Below are 24400 nucleotides of genomic sequence, written 5' to 3' on the forward strand. Positions count from 1 at the left end.
TTGAGTGTTCGTTGTTCAAACAATTAGCCCTACAATGATAACCACATGCACCACACTGCAAATAAAGAATGGCCTACATGTTTTTATTTCAGTGATGGTTAAATTACACAGGCCAAGGCCCAATATATTGGAATGTTCAAATAGCACAGAGTAAACAAAATACAGCGACTAAACATAATAGGCTACTACAGGTGCACTATGGATGGCATGCATGTTTGCGTTGGAAGGGGCAAATGTTCTCCCCACAGTCCCAGCAGGGCTGGATGTCGTGCCGACCAGCTGGTTTATTTTGATGACAGCGACTGCACATATCATCTGTGCCATTCTGGCGATGTATCATTTTACGGAGATCCTTGCGTTTGGCATCATCCATACAGCAAGCCACGTCAACCACCGTGATTCTTTTGGGATCCCACACACAGTCCTCTTCTCGTCCTGTCCGGATGGCGCTAATACTGGAGTTGGGGGGCACCCAGGCGCAATCATATCCATTCTGGTGCCAAGTTTTTTGCATCGGATGGTTGTCACAGTCAATCTTTTTGACCCTGCCAACACGTACCTTCAGCTTAAACACAACTTTTTCCTTTTTGTCGGTATTTAGTGGGTAACATTTCGCTTTGTCAATGTTACGGCTGACATACACCCCAGCACCTAGCATTCCGTCCTTAGATTGTTGGAAACCATTGGTGACTATTGTCTTTGCGATGCGCAGGTGTGTGCCATGGTACATTGTGTAGGTACGTCCAGATTTTGGGTCCTCGTCGGCTGACAGAGTGTTATCCGAAACAGACTCCCAACCCGAGAAAGTTATCGCATCGTCCATTTTCCCTACAGGAGAATTTTCGGTTAAATGCATTGCTGAAATAGACTACTGTAAATGTATGTAGGCTATGTATGAATGGTGCTAAATAAGGTGCTGTTGATAAGGCCTACCTTCTTATCCCGTCTTGTTGTTTGGCGTCGTTTCCTGGAATTGCACTTGTTTGTGGCACTTTAGGAGAAAGACAACCAAGACTAAAATAGTGTTGTGTTAAGTGACTTTCGTTTTCGATTTAGACAAATGAAAACCCTTCTCAGCCACTGCGCATGCGTTTTCGTGCGCTTGTCTACTGATGGTTTTTTTAAACCCCTAACTTCATTTTGAATAGTTGAAAATGATCAATTGTTCCTATTTTCCATAGCAGTGGTTCTCAACCTTTTTTCAGTGATGTACCCCCTGTGAAATATTTTTTTAGCCAAGTACCCCCTAACCAGCGCAAAGCATTTTCAGTGTCTAATTTATTAAACTTTGGAACTAATAAACACATACACATACAACTTATATTTTCCTGAAATATTTATTAAATAATTGTTAAAAAGTATTTTGCATGGATTCTACTTTTTAAATATATGAATATTTTATCCCTTAGTTTTTTTAGGGCATTTTCACTACCTTTAGTCGAGGCTATCCAGATCTGCCATCATTTCATGTATTAGTACTAGCATTGATTTTATTTTGATTTTTAAAGAATTAAAATATAAAAAGCGTATTATAAAAAATCTTATATTTTGACATGTATCTCACCACAGCAAGCTCATAACTCTACATGTATTTCATGTGTGTGTAGGGCAGACTGTCCTGAATCTGGCAATATCATTGCCACGGTGGAGGGATTCTCTGGGGCTGAGCAATTTACAGGCAAATGTGGTGTGCGCCTTACAGAAATAAATGACATATTTTTTAATTTAGTGATTAAAAATTACCTTTCTGCGCTCCATATCTGGAACACGAACTGATCTGACCTGACTTGACCCGAGTTTACGTGTGTGTGCCTATCTGCACTCATTATTCTCTACAACTTTTTACTGCGTTGCCATGAACAAAGTAACGGCAAAAAAAGTGTTTCTTTGTCGAACAAATTGGGATGCAATGTGAGCCTTGAGTTGAATGCCATGCAGGAATTTGCTAGGATCTCAAAACTGGATTATGAACATTCTTTCCCATAGAGAAACACAATAGCGTTGGATTATAAACATGCTTTTCCACAAAAACAGACAAAAACGTGAGGTAAGTCGAGCTATATGAAGTTATTATTTTGCTGTGACTTCGTCTGTTTTATAACCCAGAAGGATGTACTTGGTATCAAATGATAGCTCTGTGTCTCATCTTTCATCTGACATGCGTGGCATATCTATCCGATCACAGGTCCGCGAGTAATTCAAACGATAGTGTGCAGTTGGTTTTTGTACATGACGTTATTATTTTGCAGTCACTTCGTCTGTTTTCATAAGCCAGAAGGATCGACATACTTGGATGGATACCAATGGATTACAATGGAATCCATTACCAATGGATAGCCCTGTGTCTCCTCTTTCATATGATATGCTTGCCATATCTATGCGTTCACGGGTTCGCGAGTAATTCAAACGAGAGTAATGGGTGCGCAGGTGAACGCAGAGACTGTAAATATGATGCAAAATGATTTAATTTCATGATTTTTTTTATCTTCATACTTTAACGTACAGACAAGTGCGTGGTCTCGTTGGAAAGCCTCACTTCTGCTCTGTGACACAATAAAGGCTTCTCGCTGAGTATGAACAGTTGCGGAGCAATAACAGAGAAGAAATGGTGTGTTTTTTGACGCACTTTGCGTAATCGGCTTCTAAGGGTTAAAATCTCACGTAACCCCTGGAGTGCCTTCACGTACCCCCAGGGAACCACTGTTCCATAGAAAGCTTAATCATTAAAAAGCACTGAACTGTACGGTTAGGCAACCAGCAACAGCTTGCAAATGGGATAAATTCCAGGGGTAAAATTTTAAATTATAAATTAAGACAACGTGTTGATAAAGTGTAGTGTTATGACTGACCTTAAGGTATTTATGTGTCAGTAGGCATGTGTGTCTGTTTGTGTGTGTGTGTGTGTGTGTGTGTGAGCATCCCTGAGGTTGTGAGATGCAAAAAAAGAAGACATTTACACTGTGATATTGAAGTTCGTTCGTGTCACTTTAGGCCTCTGTAGGCTACTCTGTACTCTGTGCTCACCCTTAAAGTGCTCTATGACTCATGTTTCATTAATTAGAGAGCACACAGAGTTATCAGAGTTTTGTGCTGGCAGGCCAAAGTCCATGTGAATAGAATTTGGTATCATATCCTACTGAGTCTTGAGACATTCAACTACGGCAATATTGTACGGTTTATTTGCATTTTTTTTTATATAACACCAAACAACAAGACGGGATAAGAAGGGCCTTATCAACAGCACCTTATTTAGCACCATTCATACATAGCCTACATACATAGGCCTACATACATTTGCAGTAGTCTATATATACAATAGGATGAGGAGAATCAGTTGACATTTGTCCAGTGTAAGATAGAAACATGCATAATATATACGTGTGATATTATTTCCGTGGCTTCATTGAAGACATCCAGGGGAGTAGAGGAGTACAGCCGTTGAGTACTGGGGAAACCCCATCAACAGAGAACAAGTAGTCTTTGTAAAATCAACAGTCACACAGAACCCTACAATTCACAAATGCAGCTGACAAAGAATGCACACACACAACCAATACTTTCATCATGACAGCAGTCTAATCATCCTTTCTGGACATAGTCCTTCACCACCCCTTTGCTGTCATCACAGCAGAGAGCCTGTCATATTTTCCATTAGCATGGTCCATAGTTCCTCTAATCTAGAATGTTGATGCAAATGACTGTGAAACGTCTTTCAGCCAATAATTTGCATTTATTAAAATTGACTCGCAAGGCACACTGTGTGGGTATATAGGTTGAATGATCCACAACACATCCTCATAAGGCCAAAGGCAAAGATTTGTCCTTCTGCTTGATATAATGACTAAATGAAACATTAACTGGAGTGACTAATTCACATGTCTATTTCCCCAAACTCCTGGAACAACACCAACGCCATGGAAACAGGTATGTTTGGTTGCTGAATAGATTAATATACAATTTAACAATTTACAATATGTTTAGGCTGTCTGATGGTGATAGGGTAGGTTATCGCAAACATTATTTCCCTAATTTCTGTAAACTATAATCTACTTTTATTCAGATTAAAACGTTGTGGCCTAATTTACGAGGAACGTGTTCTGAAATAATGTCAAATCGCTTTCAACCCTATTGCGTTGCTTAGATTAAAGTGAAAAAATTATAGACATGTTTAAACAGCCATACATTTTGTGTCACAATTGATTTGATTCATTTGATTGGAAATTAAACACAATTAAACAAGAACAAATAGGCTTCACTGTAGTCTAGAACTTTACCCCTGGGGCCGGTCTACAAGGAAGATGCTCAAAGCGTTGTTTTCTCAACGATGCTCAAAGTCTTGTTTTCATGCATGCGTGCGTAACACTGTGCGTAACACAATGCTCGTTGTTCCAGGTAGCATGCGCAACATTTTAAGTAATTCGGTAAATAATCTTACATACATGCTTATACATGATTAGGCCAAAAGATAAAAGTAAATAAAGTAAAAACATTACATTACATTTCCAATGTGGCCTACTGGTTAGCACTTCGGACCTGTAACCGGAGGGTTGCCGGTTCCAACCCCGACCAGTAGGCATGGCTGAAGTGCCCTTGAGCAAGGCACCTAACCCCGAGCGCCGCTGTTGATGCAGGCAGCTCACTGAGCCGGTATTAGGGTTGCAAAATTCCGGGAATTTTCTAAATTGGAAACTTTCCATGGGAATTAATGGGAATTTTTAATATGGCAAGTTAGTCTATAACAGGGAACTTAAATGTAGTGGACAAAACCCTATCTTGCAGTCTAATATTAGTTAAAACAACCTGATTTAATGCAATTTCAGTCGAATTTCTACCCTGCACATATGTCAATCACATGCACACAGCAATAGGCATAGGCTGCTAGACATAAAGGAAACCTATGGTGCGTTTATATGCATGGGGGAAAAATGTTCCAACCAATCAGATTTTGTTGTTGAGTGGTGTGGTGTATCTTGGGAAGTTCAGTGTTGCTAGTTTAGCACTCTAGTAAACCATAGGCAGAGAATGCTAGCTAGCTTTGTATGTTAGGTTAAGCAAAATACCAACATACAAATCATATTGCTTATTTCGAAACAAAATGTTAATGTTTGTATATGAAACAGTTTGTATGAATTACCCAAAATTCCCAGTTAATTCCCGTAAATTCCCATAAATTCCCATAATTTCCTTTAATTCCATGATGGTTTCCAATTTGGAATATTTCCAAAATTCCCCAGCTTAACTTCCCATGGTAAGTTTCCGGAAAGTTTCCAGAAATTTACCGGAAATTTTCCGCCCCTTTGCAACCCTAGCCGGGATTAGTGTGTGCTTCACCTCACTGTGTGCTGTGTGTGTTTCACTAATTAATGGATTGGGGTAAATGCGGAGACCAAATTTCCCTCATGGGATCAAAAGAGTATATATATTTATACTATATATAATGTTTCTGCCAGAGACAAACATTTACATTTACATTTATTAATTTGGCGGACACGTTTATCCAAAGCTAAATGCAATGGAACATTTAAGCTATTAACATTTAAGCATTTTAAAATTTAAGGCACAGAGCTACAGCAATAGAATAACATTCAAGCTAACATTTAAGCCTTTTAACATTTCAACTTTTAAACTACAAAGTTATAGCTACCTAGGAATTACCACTGCATTAAAATAGTAGAGGATAGGAGTGCCTGCGTATTAAGTATTAAAAGTATGGAGGATGACAAGAGGTAGAAAAGGAGGTAGAGAGGGAAGTGGAGAGGGAGGAGGGAAGAGGGGGAAGAGTGTGGTAAGTGCTAGGAGTGTGTGAGGTTAAGTGCTAGGAAAGGCAACGTTTAATGTGGAATGTGTTAACAGGAAATGTATGCACCCCTGAATATTGAACAACACTATATTGCCAAAAGTATTGGGTCACCTGCCTTGACTCGCATATAAACTTAAGTGACATCCCATTGAAGTACGACAGAGTTTGGTGTGGATGAACTTGACTGGCCTGCACAGAGTCCTGACCTCAACCCTATAGAACACCTTTGGGATGGATTAGAGCAGAGACTGAAAACCAGGCCTTCACATCTAACATCAGTGTGTGACCTCAGAAATGCACTTCTGGAAGAATGGTCAAAAATTCCTCCTAAACCTTGTGGAAAGCCTTCCCAGAAGAATTGAAGCTGCTATAGCTGCAAAGGGTGGTCCGACGTCATATTAAACTCTATGGATTAAGAATGTCACTTCACTTCATATGCGAGTCAAGGCAGGTGACCCAATACTTTTGACAATATAGTGTATTTGCAAATAATTCAATATAGGCATACACATCATATTAACTAACTCTGAACAACCAGCTAATTCTAAATGAAGGTGACTGTAAGTAACCTGCTTATTACTGTGAAACCTGTGGATACAAGTGCATCAAATGTTAATAAATTGCAGGATGTTGTGGCATGATCTTGGCATTTTTGCCAAGTAATACTAATCTTTGACTTGTGCAAATAGGCCTAAATATGATCATAGGATAAGCTATTATTTTTGGGGGGCAGGAGTGTGAGTGTGTGTGGTGTATGTGAGTGTGTGTGTGTGTGTGAGAGGGAGGGGGTTCTTTTACCTCTGGAATATTATTGTTTTCCATATATTTCTCAGGCGTGTATATAGATCACTCACTTGTGATTATTGTTTCAATCCTTGTATGTGCAGATTATTCCAAAAGAGTCTACCAGGGTGTCAGAGTCAAACATACTGTTAAAGATCTCCTTGCAGAAAAACGATCAAGGCAGACTAACGTTCCCCGGTTTAATGTGAGTTGTGCATCCATTTACATTTACCTGTTTTGTCCTGTTTTATTCTTCCACTATTATAAACATGATTCAGATATATTCTATGATTTCATTTTATGTGTAACACCCATGCTAAAACCTCATAGAAGACAAAATCCGGTTTGTCCATATAAGCAAATTAGAACACCCATATGCTCATGTACTCTGTGGCCAATCAAAGTATGCTGTTCTCTTAGTATTGTGAATCCTCTAATGGACTTCAAAACTTTCAGCAGTTAGTGTCAATGGTATCATGACACATACCGGTTATTATGGCTGAACGTAACAACGAAGTACTCTATCCTAAGTTGCTGGACACTATGAGATTGACATCAGACTGTGCCTGCCAAAACCACAACCTTCCTGTACCTTCCCGTCCTAATATCAATGGGCCGTTGTTCTAGAGGCGGTTAGCTCAGCTGGTAGCAAGTTAATCAGTAAAGACCTCTATCTGAGACAATAGAAGAGTTCAAGGCAGTATACTGTTGCTGGTATTAAGAAGCTAACTCTGTCAACTCTGGAGATTTCACTTATAAATTAACAGCAAAAGCATGACTTGCTGATTCTATGTGATCCCAATATGTTTACAACAAATTTTTCTTTTACCACTATCATTGAAACTAGAAGTAGAAAAAAATCCTTAACAAAATATGTTACAAGCTAGTGCATGCTCTGACAAGGTAACACAATTGTGATCCAATTATGTCAACAAGAGTAACTTTCAAAGTTCCCTTTGAAATGGCGTAGGTCTCTCCTTGATCAGAATGGCAGGTGGGATACCTCACAAGTCATCCATTCACATATTAACTCTGGGAAGAGCACGCAAAAGGTCCAGACACGCAAACGGAAGAGCTGTGGGTGCGCCTCCACTGTCACATGGGCAAATCACATTCAAATATCCACCCACAAAATTTGCCTGTCGTCTAGTTGCCTCAGTCCTTATTTTAGTTTTTTTTTTCTAAGATGTCTATTTTAGCTCCATGTCTCTCATTGTATGGAATCAGCAGTAATGTGTTACAAATTTCAATCCTTTACTTTTTTACTAATTTCAACGTAGTGAGATTAAATTGTAGCTAGTGGAGTGAAAAAGCCAGCATGCTAAATGGGTGGGTGATAATGGATCATAAAAACAAAATAAAGAAATCTCTCATGCAGTATGTGGTGTCTGGGCACAGGACAAAGGTTATAAAATAAATAGTATAGAAATGATTTTTTTCTTTTCTGGTTCACAGGCAGGGACCAATCCCTCACAAGCAGCATTTGTTCAGATGCCAGGTGAATTCTCATATTTCTATACGTTCATCGCAAACCATAACACTGTAAAAATAAGAGTACTACTGAAAAGGATCTTTAGATACACTGACAAGAGCAAAGGGGCCAAATTCAGAAAAAAAATCCATTCTCCTCTTACAGTCTCACATGTTCTTCCAGGTTACTACAGCATGCGGAGACCATTCCTCCAAGACTCTGAGCTCTGCCATCCCATGAAGCAGTACTCCACAGACACATACTCCTCTAGCCTTGGGGGCAAGGCTTTCTCTTATGACCACCCCTCCAGCTACCCCTTCATTGACAGCTACTACCCGAGCGACTCTTTTGGCGATTACCGCACTGCTTCGACATACAGCACAAGTGGAGGGTCTCTATTCCCACCGTCATCATTACCACCTCTGTTGCCACCCATGTCTGCAGAGTCATCTACGTCGCACCTTCTTGTGGTAGATATGCTTTTACTGCAGCTAATGGTGGGGTTGTTAAAGGCTACAGCATTGGCCTGCTCAATGGTAGTTTTCTAGGAGTAATTTAAGAGGTTATCTGCTGATGTGAGAATTAAATGTGAAATTAAAACTTCACTAAATGACTTCTTTTTTCCCCACTAAATTATAATGAGCAACGGGCTGTAAGCTATAGTAGCCTATGCATGAAGGGTGGCCATTTTTCATTTAAACCATTTATAAGTTTCACACCAAAAAAAGCTTACAGACTTGACACTAGGACACATGCATTATCTCTATTGTATTCTATTCCACTCATTCTAAAGCCTTGGCTGTGCCACACCCTACAGAGAGACGCATGGGATCAGCCAACTGAAGTCCCAGTGAGTCAGCCAGATGTGTTGTGTCCTGAGGGGACCACTCCTGTGACCGGATCTCCTTCCATGGCTACCCAAGATTCTGAGAGTGCCTCAACATACCGCATGCCCACTTCACGCACTGGTGGATCAATGTCGTCCAGCTCCCAGCCATATCCAGTGGAGCCACTGGAAGAGGTTCCCTATCCTGCCACGTCATACGCTCCTGTGTCCAACTTCTCCCTTACCCCGTACATGACTGTTCCTGGAGACCTTGCTGTGGCAAAGATGCCAACCATGTCTTCAGAGGAAACTGGCGATGGCTCAGTGGCCCAGAGTGACACATCCACCTGGGCCAAGGATGACGGCAATGGTTCCTGGCTGTCTTATGAGACTAGAAGGGCTTTTTGATGGGTCCTCTTACGGAACTTATTAGGCCTAGAGCAGCCAGAAGAAATTTGACTCTGCACGAGAATATTTTTCAAATGGATTTTTTTCATGACATGCATTAACAACATGAAGGACACTAACGCTATCTTATTTTTTGTCTGTTTTTATTAGTATCAGTGTGGTTGTGTTGTGCTGTAGTATACTAGCGATACGATACCTTAATAAAACAAGCAAACCAGGGGATTTCTCGAAGGTGTAACTTAATGTCATCAACGTTAGAAAAACATGCAGCACAGAAACGTCCAAATAACTAGGCAAACCCCTATTTCCTTTCTTGATGAGTTTGTGCGAAAGACGGACAGACTTGGCATATGGTTGCTAAGACGCAAAGGTGTTGTCATGTTCAGGCCCCATTAGCGTTTAACTGACAATAGCTGTTCAAGGTTTCGCCTGCATCGATAGGGATAGATTTGGTGCTTAAAGTTTAAAAACTAGCTACAAGTTATAATAGGTTTGCGTCATTGTTTTAAATAATGTATGAGTGTTTCAGTACTCGTGTTAGTTTTGGATTACCGCTTAAACATAAGATTACGTTATATGAGTTTTCGAAGAGGCATGTGTTTCTCAACCACGAAGTTGCTAGGCGCCTTTTGTTTTCATTCCTGATGTTACAGATATGTCAAGCGTGCTAGCATCTAGCTCTAAACTTTTTGTGGATCAACTTTTTACTACGCTGGCTAAATTAAGTTAGTTGTTGTATCTAAATACGGGAGCTAGATATATTTGATTTGTTGTTGTGTTTAGTGATATATTCGGAGAAGCTTCTTAATTTATCATGAGATACATTATTACAATGGAGGTGGAGGAGGGGAATAACGTTACAGAAGTTTTCGTCCATATGCTATTTAGCCTATCAACTGCTAGTTTCTTATCCTAGCTGTTGGATGTAATATCTAACTTGAAACAACTAACGTTAGCATATCTGGGGTAGCGTCCGTTGAGTCGGTAACATTACATTACCAACGTTGGTTTTCATGGTCAGACAAGGACTGCTTGAAATCAGTAAAGATACACTCTTGCTTTCTAGCACTACTGTAAGTAATAGAAGCTACAGTTAACGTTATGAAAATGTATGTGAGTGATGATGGCTAACGTTACATTATCAGGTTACAAACAGTAACGTTATTTCACGTTTAACAGGCTTAACAAGCAATAACGTGTATTTAGTCTTAGCACTTCGCACTGTTTATATAAACCTGAAGCTACAGCAAAACCTTTGGGATTGACAAACAATTCAAAGTCAAACTTACAGCTAATGCCAAACCATGGAACTGTACCATGTATTGGAGATGATAGGAGAGGGCTCCTTTGGTCGAGTTTACAAAGGTCGCCGAAAGTACAGCGGGCAGGTAAGCTTGACATGGTTATTCGAAATCTGTTCAGGCTAGGTGGAGATGTATGGTTTTTGACATCTTCTTTCTCCTAACATTGTACAGGCGGTGGCGCTCAAGTTCATACCAAAAGTGGGTCGCTCAGAGAAGGAGCTTCGCAGCCTCAAAAGAGAGATTGAAATCATGAGAGGATTAAGACATCCCAACATAGTATTGCTCTTGGACAGCTTCGAGACTGACAGGGAGGTGGGAGAAACTATCATATCCGATCTTACTGTACAGCATGCCCTATTCCTAAAATGGCAATTCATTTGTATGTTAAACAGACAATTTTGACATTACATGAAAACAGGTTTAGGTTTTACACTGAACTTGTGTGTGAATAAATGAATGTTTGACTGACCGACGCTTCTTGTAGGTGGTTGTAGTTACAGAATATGCTGAAGGGGAGCTGTTCCAAATACTGGAGGATGATGGCAGCTTACCTGAGAGCCAGGTAGACTACACAAGAACTTGATATTTGTCATCTTTTCAATGCAAGACTTTTTTCCCCCAGATCAACAGGGAATAGCTGCATATAACCCATTAAACTTACCCATATTGCTCAGAAGGGCTTTGCTGGCAGTTACACAAGCAGCTTTCAACTTGAGCTCTTAATGACTTAACTCTAAAATAAATATGAATATGAGTATGTTAAGCCATATTAGAGTAAAATTTATGTCAGCTATGTCAACTAGATCAGCTGTTATAGTACTGCTTGATTATGCGTTATCCGTCTTAAACTTATAAGCTCAGCAGCTGATCCATCGAATCTAAACCTGTAAACATACTTTAGGCCTCATGATTATGGTGACTGAGCTAGTGCTATACTGCAAACTCTTGTGTATGTAGGTACGTGCAATTGCCTGCCAGTTGGTGTCTGCCCTGTACTACTTGCACTCCCATCGGATTCTTCATCGAGACATGAAGCCGCAAAACATCCTACTTGGGAAAGGAGGAGTTGTGAAGCTGTGCGATTTCGGGTATGTCTATCTCTACCACACTCTAAGCTAATTTGTATTAGTACATTTCTATTTGTGTGTAATGTTAGATTTATACTCACCAAGATTTCGTAATCTTGTGTCAAGACAGTGGCAGATGTGTGCATGTGTTCTTTAAAACCGTTTATGCATTAGTGTACAAAATGGAAATTTCATTAACAAAGGACATGCATGACGTTAACCATTGCATGCTAAAATGTATTCAGCAATGTTTTCCTTACATATGAACCCTCTTGATTTCCTAGCTTTGCCCGTGCTATGAGTGTGTCCACTCTGGTGCTGACCTCCATAAAGGGAACGCCACTCTACATGTCCCCGGAGCTGGTGGAGGAGAAGCCCTATGACCACACGGCTGACCTCTGGTCCCTGGGCTGCATCCTGTACGAGCTCCACACTGGAGTGCCCCCTTTCTACACCAACTCCATCTTCCAGCTGGTGCAGCTGATCGTCAAGGACCCCGTGAAGTGGCCGGAGACCATGAGCCCGGGCTGCACGGTACTGAAATGCTGCATGGTCATTGGTCGGTCCACATGTTTACACAGGAAATGTTTTTTGTTTCAGTTAATGTTGACAGCTTTGACTGTTTGTTTGTTTGTTTGTTTGTTTTACTGGGTAGAACTTCTTACAAGGTTTGTTGACGAAGGATCCCCAGAGAAGGCTGTCATGGCCTCACCTCCTTCAGCACCCGTTTGTTGCTGATGAAGTTCTAGGTGAGTTTCACTGTTGTGGCGCTGTGTTTTATTTGACCCTAAATCAAGATATGTATAACATTCACATTACAGCATATTTTCCACAAACCTTGCCTAATGGTTTGGTGGGTTTGGGTTTTGGTAGTGCTCTCGGACGAGGGTTCATCCAGTCCACTGACCGTCACTCCCAGTCCAGATGTGCAGGCCCAGAAGCAGCTGCAGACTGCCGAGAGGACGGCTCCCTCCGCTGGGGAGAGCAAGCTGCTGCGCAAAGCCAGGGAGCAGAGGGACAAGGAGAGGCGAGTCAGACAGGTGAGAGCAGCACAGTGTAAGTGCAACCATGAAGTCACATAGCAAAAGTCATAGTAATTTATTCTAGTAGTGACTAAATGATAAGAAAAGATCAGTAAAATCACACTATTCTGTGGATGCTTTTGAGTTCTAGTAGTGTATGGATGTACGCACATCTATAAAATTCAACAGGTGCTGGATAGTAGCCAATACAAGGAAAAAGAATACAAGGAAGAAACAACGTTTCGATCATTTAGGTCTGACGAGGACCTGAGTGGTCGAAACGTTGCACCATTAAAAATGGGAGCAGGTAATGGCCTCCTTACACCAAACAACTTTGACAAGATTTGGGAAAGATTCTTGAAAGGTTGGAGTCTTTTAACTAGTGCCCCCCATTCAAGCTATACTCAAAAGACTACAATCTTTCAAGAATCTTTCCCAAATGTTGTCAAAGTTGCTTGGTGTAAGGAGGCCATAAGACAGTGTGCGGATATCTCTTCTTTTTCCCTGCTTTTGAGTTCTCGCCTTTTGTTTAATGATGAAATTTTGCCTGAAAACGAAAGTTAAAACTCTGTTTCCTAAAAGAATGAATAGTCCAAAAGGAGGAAATAAAGGTTTAACTGGGAAAATGTTAATGGATAAAGGTAGCTATAGAGAGGAGGAGCAGAATAGTGGTGCCTTCAGTCTTGTAAAATTGATGGACTTTTTTCAAGTCCTTTTACATAAGTAATATTTCCACATGGACTTCATTGACTGTTGTTCTTTCCATTCCGCTGACAAGGATCAGATGGGAACGTCTAAAGCGGTTCCACCAAATCATACCCGCTCCAGAACTGCACCAGCTGGGAAAACCTCCTCTGACAACTCCACCACCGCCTGCCCCCAGTTACAAGCAAATAGCACAAGGGTCATAAGGTAACCTACTGTCTGTTAAACCCACCCACCAACACACACACACACATGCACACGCACACGCACACAAAAGACAAAAAAATCCACTATAGAAGTTGTTACAGTTTTCCTGTGGGGAACCGTAACAGAAGTAAATATAAAGTGAAAGTAGCTTTGACAGTATTGTGTTAAAATATACGCTGACATATATTGAAATATACACTGACATATATTGAAATATACACTGACATACATGGCATATGCACTGGGACGAGGCATAGTGCAAGTGCTCATGTCTGGCTGGGCCTGCAGGGTGCATTCGGCTCCGAGTAAAGGTCAGATCAGCAGGGACTACGATCGGGAGTTCCCCTCGGTGGAGGTCGGCCCCAGGCAACTGCTGAAGTGCTCCGGGTCAAAACAAAGCAACCTGGGCTCCGTGCGGATGGACAGTGAGGTAAAGAGCACCGTCACAACATCTCCCAGTGATGTGCCTGGGGAGAGCTGGAAGTCAGGGACCACTGGGAAGAGCCAGTCTGTCATGTCTGCATGTTGAAAAAGATGGAATAAGTTAAGAAGTAGAGGTGTGCAAAAGTGAGGCAGAATTTTCTGAAGAGAGAGATTTAGAATGATAAAATGTATCATTTACTACGTATGTATTATGTTGTACAACTCCATAACACATCACATCAGTGCAAGAACAACATGACAGTGAACAACAGGAAGATCACAACTGCTGCATCAGTCAAGCAGACTTCTTATTGTCCAGTTTTTGCAATGCACCATAATTATGTCTTCCTGTAGGACATTGACAGTGATGAAGAATGGCAAAAGTTTGCTGAAGTGACGGATTGGACATGTCAGGTTTTGGCCAACTCAAATATTTTATCCCGCCTGAAGGGAAAACTGCTTGCTTCCAAAGAAAAGGTAAGAAGTGCTCAGTTTTGTAAAGTATATTGTCATCAGTTTCTGTAAAGTTTACTCCATGCTGTTATTGTGTCCAGGCTATTGCATTTACACCTGGGTGCTGGTCATATAATTAGAATATCATCATAAAGTGATTTATGTCAGTAATTCCATTCAAAAAGTGAAACTTGTATAATGTATACATTCATTCCACAAAGACTGATATATTTCAAGTGTTCATTTCTTTTAATTTTGATGATTATAACTGACAACTAATGAAAACCCTAAATTCAGTATCTCAGAAAATTAGAATATTGCGAAAAGGTTCAATATTGAAGACACCTGGTGCCACACTCTAATCAGCTAATTAAGTCAAAACACCTGCAAAGGCCTTTAAATGGTCTCTCAGTCTAGTTCAGTAGGTTACACAATCATGGGGAAGACTGCTGACTTGACAGTTGTCCAAAAGACGACCATTGGCACCTTGCACAAGGAGGGCATGACACAAAAGGTCATTGCTAAAGAGTCTGGCTGTTCACAGAGCTCTGTGTCCAAGCACATTAATAGAGAGGCGAAGGGAAGGAAAAGATGTGGTAGAAAAAAGTGTACAAGCAATAGGGATAACTGCACCCTGGAGAGGATTGTGAAACAAAACCCATTCAAAAATGTGGGGGAGATTCACAAAGAGTGGACTGCAGCTGGAGTCAGTGCTTCAAGAACCACCACGCACAGACGTATGCAAGACATGGGTTTCAGCTGTCGCATTCCTTGTGTCAAGCCACTCTTGAACAAGAGACAGCGTCAGAAGCGTCTCGTCTGGGCTAAAGACAAAAAGGACTGGACTGCTGCTGAGTGGTCCAAAGTTATGTAAATTTTGTATTTCCTTTGGAAATCAAGGTCCCAGAGTCTGGAGGAAGAGATAAGAGGAGAGGCACAGAATCCACGTTGCTTGAAGTCCAGTGTAAAGTTTCCAGTCAGTGATGGTTTGGGGTGCCATGTCATCTGCTGGTGTTGGTCCACTGTGTTTTCTGAGGACCAGGGTCAATGTAGCCGTCTACCAGGAAGTTTTAAAGCACATCATGCTTCCTGCTGCTGACCAACTTTATGGAGATGCAGATTTAATTTTCCAACAGGTCTTGGCACCTGCACACAGTGCCAAAGCTACCAGTACCTGGTTTAAGGACCATGGTATCCCTGTTCTTAATTGGCCAGCAAACTCGCCTGACCTTAATCCCATTGAAAATCTATGGCGTATTGTGTAGAGGAAGATGCGATACGCCAGACCCAACAATGCAGAAGAGCTGAAGGCCACTATCAGAGCAACCTAGGCTCTCATAACACCTGAGCAGTGCCACTGACTGATCGACTCCATGCCACGCTGCATTACTGCAGTAATTCAGGCAAAAGGATCCTCAACTAAGTATTGAGTGCTGTACATGCTCCTACTTTTCATGTTCATACTTTTCAGTTGGCCAACACATTTCTAAAAATCCTTTATTTGTATTGGTCTTAAGTAATATTCTAATTTTCTGAGATACTGAATTTGGGATTTTCATTAGTTGTCAGTTATAATTATTAAAATAAATAAACATTTGAAATATATCAGTCTGTGTATAATGAATGAATATAATATACAAGTTTCACTTTTTGAATGTAATTACTGAAATAAATCAACCTTTTGATGATATTCTAATTATATGACCAGCACCTGTATATTTTAATTTATTCATTTAGATTATACGTTTGTCCAAAGTGATTTTAAAAAAAGTGATTTAAAAAAATAGCACAATCAAGGTACAGTGTGAATAACAGACATTTTTGGAACAAAAAGTACTACTTTACATAAAAATCAAGGATGGCCCTTCAGAGTCAAGTTAAGTCAAGGGGTGTAGAGAAGAGGGATAGACAGGACATTGTTGCTCTTTATTCCTCTTAGAGAGTGGAAAGACTTTGTCAGAGATGTGATATTGCAAAACTTAAATTAGGTAATTATTTTCATAGTTGCTTAAACACACAAATTACGGTAGGGGCCCTAATAAAGGATTGGCGAAGTGCGAGAACAAATGTCATGCATGAGCTAAAGCTACTGTGTGACGTGTGGGAGCATCGAACTGACCTACCAATGTTTGATCTTGGTATTTAATGGGCAAATAGACTTTGCCAAGTGATTAAGTTAGCTTTAATTAGACATTAGACTTTCCCTTTGCCCATCGTTTAAAATGAGGCCCAGAGCTCCGCCTGATCTCTACCCCGTCTCTTCACTAGCTGCTGGATGGCATGTTGGAAGGTGCGAGTCAGATTCGGGAACCCCTCCAGGTTCTGAGAAATGTTTTGATCTCTGACCCAGAGCAAGCCCGCCATGTTTGTCAGGAAGTTGGTCTGCCACACTTCCTGTTTGATCTCATCGAGGATGTTCTTGGCAACACAGTAGTCCTGCAGGTAAAACAGCCAAGAAACATCAGCTTCTATCAGCTATCTGCATTCACTGAGACTGTATTGAGGTTCGGTACTATTCAAATGAGGAGTAGATGATCTACAGTAATTGTGTTTTGTCTCTGGGGCTTCATCTCTGTAGCAGGCCTGGAGTGGAGCAGTCTTGGGAGACCTGATGACTGTGCTGCTGGTGTACTGGGCAAGAGATCCGGACTGGGAAGTCGCAGGCAGGAGGTATATGTCCACTCCTCTCTCTTTTTCCTGCACTTTTGTGGTTTGAATCTATGGAAAGAAAATCTTTACATTTGCATATACTAATTTTTTGACAGACACTTTTAGTCATTTGGAGGGCAGCAGTTCGATTGTATGTAGCCAAAAACATTGATGAAGGGACTGCTGGCACATTTGCTTGTGCGGTAGCAGCAGACATGATTAAGATATCTGCTCAGACTGAACAAATATCGGGGCTGGATTACTGCTTTGGCATCCAGATATTTAATGTTGGCAGCCACCAAAGACGTTCGCTGTGTGTGGAAAGTCCCTGTCAGCAGGTGTTCACTGTGATAAACAAATCCAAAATCTTGGCATTGGCCAACATCCTGTTCAACCAGTTGAGCTACACAAGCACAGTAGCTGTACTTAAACGTGATATAATAAATCACTCCAAAAGATGCAGAGTAGTTTCTCTCCATAGAAAGAATCATCACGGTTTTATACATATCCTGTAGCTCGTTTGAGAAAGGTTCTTTTTTAAATCTTTACCATAATATATACAACATGCAAATCCCCATACAAATACACACTAGTTCAAATAGTATTTTTACTGTATATGATAGGATAAAACTGATCACAATGACGTGTTCCCTTGAACAGACTGGAAGATCTCTCCAAGCTGTTCCTCCCAGTGTTGCTGCGTCCCTGCCCGCACCCTCTGGTGGTATGTGTGTTAGCACCCTTCTGACAGCCGCTCCCACAACAGATGTTTCTATCAATATTCATGAGATGGCTAGATGAGCAGCTAGCACGGCCTGCACCCCTGCGGCATGTTAAAATGAGCCCAGGCGCTCTGTACTGCATGTCTGAGCCCACTTGTTTGTTTGTTTGTGTGTGTGTGTGTGTGTGTGTGTGTGTGTGTGTGTGTGTGTGTGTGTGTGTGTGTTGCAGCCTCTATCAGCCTCAGTTCTGACCCTTTTCACACATCGTGGTGTGCATGTGGAGGTTGGGATGGACAGGCTGATGCTCATGTTGAAACATTTGCTGACAGACCCTGAAGAGGTATGTCTGTATCCTCTATATAAAATGACATTGATTACATTTAATATAATATATATTTTTTGTATTTAAACTACAATCGATATACATATATTAACATTATAGAAATCTGTCCTTTTGATCACACCAAACTGTGTGATGCACATCAAACTGATGGATGCAAAAATTGATTCTCTGTCCACAGTTCTACCACCTCCCAACCCCCCACTGGGGCATCTGTGATGGGTTACTCTCACTGTTGCTCTATACAGTCTCAGAGGTCATTTAACATATGTTTCTGTATTATTATTTTATCCCGTACGTCTGATTTCATAAGGGGATGCGACTGTCTGAAACATTGTTTACTTGTGTTACCTGTACCAGGGTGAAGTAGACTCTTTGTCTGGCCTGTTGGACTCTGATGTTTGGTGCCATCTATGGGTAAAAGTTGGAACCTCACTGGAAAAAACAACGAAGAGGAACTTTGTGTCTCTCAATGGTACAGATTCTTTCTTTCTTTTTCTCTGAAATGACTTGTTTGATGAGCAGATGTTTGTACGTATACTTGCTCTTTCCTCGGTGTAATCTGCTGCCCCTTCATCCCCGTTAGGACTGCACGATCTCCTGTCTCTGGCCACGCTTGCCTTCAGCCACGAGCCGTACAGCTGTGTCCCTCTGCTCTCCGACAGCTCGACCGCCTGCGTGTCCACCCTGAGCCATCTGCTGAACGCTCGCCGGTCCGTGGACATCTGTCCTTTAACGCATCTCACAAACACAACAAACAAGCAGCAGCATCAGCAGCACACAAGTAGACACAGCAACAGCAACCAGCGTGTCGCTATTGCATTCATGGCATGGGTTGTTACAGATGCGTTGGCGTGAGATTATACGCCTTTGTGCTTCCTCTCTTACGTCAACAGTGGCGAGCTGACTGGCAGCAGAGGCGGCGAGCTCTGGGGCGACGCGGGCGCCAGCAACCTCCCTGTGATGAGCTGCCACCTGCTCTGCTTCCCCTTTGCCCTCGAGTTGTCTCCCGAGAAGATGGCACAGCTCCTCCAGTGCTATCACAGTGCCAGCGTCGTCAAGGGTCTTGTGCAGGTGCAGCACGTATTTACACCCTTCTGCAGTTTCTTCCTGTAACATCTTTTGAACTGAATACATTGCTGCATCCTGTTAATTGCCCCACTAAGAGAAATGTGCTTTATAAATGTTGATTCCTCTGCCCGCATGGTTTAGTGTGTGAAGTGGGAGCGGTCACTTAGTCTTTGTCTTGTTGTTGTCTGTTTGCCTGTCTAGGTCATCCAGTCCTTGCCCCCGTCCTCCCTGCTGGAGCTGCCCCTCACCTTGCTGTGCCGTCTGTCGCTGTGCAACCCTCAGCGCTCCGTGCCCAGCTTCACCGCCGCGGCCTGGGACCGAGGCTTCTTCTCCCTGCCGGGGACGCTGGACCGGCGAGGACTGAGCAGAGCCACGACCGGTCACAGTCACAGTGGTCAGGGAGCGGAGCGGGCCGGTCCACACGCAACCCGCTCCCCACAGAGAGCAGCGAGGATCCGTCAAAGGACAGCAGGATGAGGGGAAATGGTGGTCACCACCAGCCAAAAGACAGGACACAGCAGGCCATGGGGAGGGCAGAGCAAATGTGGGGAGGAGAGGGTGTGTCCATCAAAGACAGCCTTGACCAGCACAGTGCCCATGTAGAGGAGATTATGGACAGTTTAGAGAGCTCCAACCTACTCAGTGAGCACAGAGCCCAGGTTAAGAGGACCCAGACCCAATTCAGAGTTGGTTTAAACCAGTCCAGAACCGTAGATCAGCCCACAGGGAAGCCCAGCCAAGCTAGTGCCATGGGGGCAGGAGACCAGCCCATGGAGCCCGCTCGGGTCCGGACAGCCAGCGCTCTCCTGCTGCTCCTCCTGGAGGAGGTGTCCCTGTCGGGCTGCGCGGCCGAGCTCCTCTCCCTGCTATCGCAGGTGGCCCGCAGCTCCATCCGCTCCTCCCTGCTCCTCATCCCCCTGGAGCCCGCCACGCTGCGCACCGCCCTGGGCCACCCGGAGGACAGCGTGCGGGCCGCCGCCTGCAGCCTGCTGGGTAATCTGGACCCCCTGGTGGGGTGGTCCACGTCGGACGCGGACGTCCGCCTGGGTTTGGCCGCGCCGCCTGTCCTCCTGGAGGACCTGGTCAGCTGCTTGCGCGACCCGTCTCCGTCCGTGAGGAAGAGGGCGTGCCGGGCGGTCGGGACGTGGCTGGGGCTGATCGCGCTGGCGGGGCCAGGAGAAGGGACGCTAGGCCAGTCCCACGAGCTGAAACTGGACAGAAATGCAGGCGCTTCAGGTGGCAGCTCCCTGGCCCGAGCGAGGGGGAGAGTGGACAGACGGGGCAGCACAGGCACAGTCACTGGGGGGGGGACGGGACGGGGTTGAGGGATGGACGGAGGTGGCGCTGGGCGCGGTGGCACCGCTGGCGTCGCTGCTCCGTGACCCGGACTCCCTGACACGCCAGCACAGCTGCTCAGCGCTGGGCAATGCTGCCGGCCTCCGCGGGGGAAGGACCGCGCTGCTGGACGCCGATGCCCAGTGCCTGCTCCTGCACGCGGCCCAGGCCGACTCCCAGCATGCAGTGCAGCGAGCGGCGGCCGCAGCCCTGTGCTTGTTTGAACAGCAGGACACACAGCAGCAGCAGGTGAGGGGGTGTGGTGGACAGAGTGTCGGTACATGACACACAGTGTCTCAAAAGCACAACTGTCCTACAAACTGAATAGAACTGGGAGTGTTCGCACAGATCTAAGAATGCTGAGCCACCAAAATGATACATCGTGTTCTCAACAGTCTGGTCTAAATAGTGAAATTAATAATGTGGCACATAAAATCTCTTACCCCAGCACACAAAGCACACTTTCCCCAAATGTTTGTGTTAGATCTTATTGTAGGTATACTATTGACATATACTATACACATTCCCTAGCAATATGTCTGAAGTCATCTGTAGCAAGTGGAATAAAACAGTTTAATCTGAGATGTCGTTCCAATGAATGGATTAGATGCTTTTTCTCTCATAATTATTTAGTAATTTTGTTGAGTCAAGGCCCGCCAACAGTGACAGACAAAGTAAAGATGAAATCTATCATTTGGTTTGTGAATTGGAATAAAAAGAATAAAACATACCACAAACCTTTCATGTGCTTAAATCAAGATGAGATGGTGTCAAGCCCAATTAATTTCACATGTCATGGCTGAGTACCCAAAGTCATCATCAACATCAATCCCCATATCTTGCTCTGTCACTGAAAACATATTTTCACAGCACGAGACACATCTTGCCGAGTATGCGGAAACACCAAAGCCCCAGCATACGTTGATTACATTAATGGTGCTCCAGCATTTCTGCTTGTATCGGGGAGTCATTAAATTCAGGACAACTCGGCGGGAGCTCTGTTTGAATGAGCTCATTAATCATCAGACACCTGCATTCAGAGACACTTTCTGAAGCAGAATTAATCCACGTCAGTGGAAACAGACACTAGAAACAGTCCAACGCCATGCCTAGCGTACAGCACGGAGTGCCCCACCCTGTTCCCACTCAGTGTGAGATACATATGACAGACAGAAAACCCCTACATTTACTCTTGCTTGCTAAGAAAAGTAGCCAACACTAACCAGCTTCACAAAAATCAAAAGATATGCGTACAAAAAAGTGCCATATTTCTCCCACTGTTTATTGCATGGATTATGTTGTTTGTCATTCCATATCTCTCCGTGTTTATCATTTCATGTAAACATTTACATGTGTAATGATACATTGGAGGATTGAGGACAGTTGAAATGTTCCTTTCGATACAGAGCCAAGTTTGACATTAGTTTGTTTTGCTGTGGTATTAGAGGCCTGTGGCTTTGGGGGGCAAAATGGCCTGATTTACGTTCTGATCACAACATGTTTCTCAGCCAGAGCAAAACATATTAAATTGGGGGATATTAGGAAGCAGCATAATAGGGCTTACCAAATGGGCTTGAGAAACAGAGGGCCGCAACACCAGCTGTCTAGACATTAGTGGAAAAAATCTTCCACAACTCAGGCAATCAGTATGGGAAAAGGCAGAGTATCACGCTAGCAATCTCATGGAATAAAGTTGTTTTGGAAGGAATGTACATGTGTCCCCATCAGCATATGGGACATGCTATGATGCTTTGCTGTAGTTTATCCAGAGATGGTTGTTTAGTGTATGAAGGGGCCAATTATTGGATTGCAGTGATTTACATTGAAGGACGCCCCACTGCTCTTATGGATTATGTGTCCTGAAATAATTAAGGGACTGCATAAAACCCCATGCAATTCAGTTAGAGATCTGAAAAGAATGTAAGGCCCAGGGTTTGTGCCACATGATGAAATGGTTGCCTATAACTTTGCCTTGCATTGGAGTTGCTGATACCTATGTGACTATATGTTTATCATTGTATGGTGGCCTTTCTTTGATTATCATGTCCTGAACACTTGCCCCCCCCTCTCTCTCTCCTTCGCTCTCAATCTTTCACAAGGCTGTGAAATCCCTGCATGCCTGCAACATCCTTTGCCACGCGGCCTCAGACTGCCCCGCCACTAGATGATCACGATCACTGACTGCATGTTGAGAATGGTAACAAATGATGTACATTTTCCAAATAACGATGCGTTCTTGAAATGTTACTTGAGCATTTGAGCTAATAGGAATCAGTTTTATTTCACCTTGATTACGAACGCCAACTTGTGTCAGTGTGTTTGCAGCTGCAACGAAATTAAATGCTTTGTACACATATGAGTTTAGACCTAAAGCAAAAGTTAGATAAATAGATTCGAAATTAAATGCAGTAAAATGTCTGATAATTTCCATCTGATCGTTTGAAGAGGGGTATTATTGGTCGAACAGTTCATCAAAATGCCACCTTTTCCTCGAGACGTGTAGAGTAGGCCTAATTAAGAAAATGCTAAATCAGAGAAAAGGTAGTTCTTATTTTTATGCTAATAGCCCAATTCTATGCTTGTCAAAACATGGCTTTAGGGGATGAGTGGATGAAAAACAAGCTGATTTGAAGACATGAGAGAAAACGTTTGCGCCAAACATGACATCTGGTGATTCAGTTTGGACAGCCCGCGTATCTGTTTGTGCCAACGGGCCGGGATTAGGTAGCAGGTCCTGTCATCTCCGCAGAAATAGCATGACTCATTTGAGTTAACGTGTGGTTTACCTGTCGGCCAATTTAAAACAAAGTTTTAGAGCGCATTTACACCACGATGTCACAGATGATCAGCCAAAATTTACCCAAATGCATGAAGCGCGCCAAAACAATTGCATGTCACATACATTTGCGAAATGTGTGAATAGGAGTTTCTCCACAACAGCTCACACGTTTTAAGTTAAACAAAAAGAGGAAGTTTGTAACACTCTTAATATCCAGAAAATTGTGGGAAAAGCGTGTTGGTATGTAATATTTAAAATTCCTGTTAAAAGACTCTCAGGTGTAGGTTTGATTCAAGCTTGAATTGTCTTATTCTCTGATAAAATTGGACCCTTTCAAAATATAGCAGAAGTGAAGACAAGCATTTTTTTTTTCACAAAATCTGAATTGTCCTATAGGATGATTTTTTATTTTTTTTTGCAAATCATAATGGGCAAAGCATTTTTTCCCTTGATTCGAGTCTACAAAAATATGAATGGTTTGATGGGGGTTTTAATGTTATTTCAAAAGCTCAAAAGTTTTTCATTGACCAGTTATGATTATTTTTTTTTTCATCAATTTCAGTAATTGTTACATAACCTGACATAGCCATTGGCACTGCCACTGTCGGGGTTGTCAATGTTGTGAATTATTATGTGCAATTTTTTCCTTTTAAAATGCGTAATTACTCGTTGGCCTACGTATCGTAATTATTTCTATCTACATACCGTATTTATTTTATTTTTCTATATTAAAAAAACAAAAAACATTTGTGTTATACAGGCAAATGTGTGTCTTGTGTTAAGGTCTGGGTGGTCTCGTTTCGAAATATAAAATAGATTCGTTTTATCCACAAGGGCCCAATATTCCCGCACAGAATGTGTACTACGGCTTAATACATGGACAGGTCGATCAGCACTAAGAGAAATAATTGAAAATTAATTCATTATCGCATCTTGGTGCTCTGCATACCTAATAGACTGAGTTATCGTCTCAGTCAGAAATAAAGTGTTTCTGAGGTCGTCACTACAATTTGATAACGTAATTGCCGTGTATTT

General features: G+C 42.5%; 3 protein-coding genes across 3 annotated transcripts; 2 read left to right on the forward strand and 1 right to left on the reverse strand.

The window, feature by feature from the left end:
* Positions 1 to 62: 62 nt before the first annotated feature.
* Positions 63 to 1064, reverse strand: gig2o (grass carp reovirus (GCRV)-induced gene 2o). The gene is made up of 2 exons (XM_048237611.1): positions 934 to 1064; positions 63 to 828 (listed from the first exon to the last, which is right to left on the reverse strand). The coding sequence occupies exon 2, from the start codon at positions 821 to 823 to the stop codon at positions 197 to 199; it is 627 nt and encodes a 208-aa protein (XP_048093568.1). The 5' UTR covers positions 824 to 828; positions 934 to 1064; the 3' UTR covers positions 63 to 196.
* A 2740-nt stretch (positions 1065 to 3804) lies between these two features.
* On the forward strand, positions 3805 to 9506 carry pou2af2 (POU class 2 homeobox associating factor 2). The gene is made up of 5 exons (XM_048237656.1): positions 3805 to 3924; positions 6688 to 6788; positions 8039 to 8081; positions 8238 to 8524; positions 8872 to 9506. The coding sequence occupies exons 1-5, from the start codon at positions 3876 to 3878 to the stop codon at positions 9286 to 9288; spliced, it is 897 nt and encodes a 298-aa protein (XP_048093613.1). The 5' UTR covers positions 3805 to 3875; the 3' UTR covers positions 9289 to 9506.
* A 288-nt stretch (positions 9507 to 9794) lies between these two features.
* On the forward strand, positions 9795 to 20657 carry stk36 (serine/threonine kinase 36 (fused homolog, Drosophila)). Its single transcript, XM_048267297.1, is given in 20 exon segments — positions 9795 to 10676; positions 10764 to 10904; positions 11077 to 11154; positions 11550 to 11680; positions 11944 to 12193; positions 12315 to 12408; positions 12533 to 12699; positions 13460 to 13593; positions 13882 to 14023; positions 14371 to 14493; positions 16738 to 16911; positions 17048 to 17139; positions 17779 to 17842; positions 18070 to 18180; positions 18362 to 18436; positions 18541 to 18655; positions 18767 to 18893; positions 19077 to 19254; positions 19453 to 19583; positions 19586 to 20657. Coding segments are annotated over 20 exon segments (3402 nt in total). The 5' UTR covers positions 9795 to 10592; the 3' UTR covers positions 20577 to 20657.
* The last annotated feature ends 3743 nt before the right edge of the window (positions 20658 to 24400 follow it).

This window comes from Alosa alosa, chromosome 2, assembly GCF_017589495.1.
Source record: "Alosa alosa isolate M-15738 ecotype Scorff River chromosome 2, AALO_Geno_1.1, whole genome shotgun sequence".
Classification (NCBI taxonomy): domain Eukaryota; kingdom Metazoa; phylum Chordata; class Actinopteri; order Clupeiformes; family Clupeidae; genus Alosa; species Alosa alosa.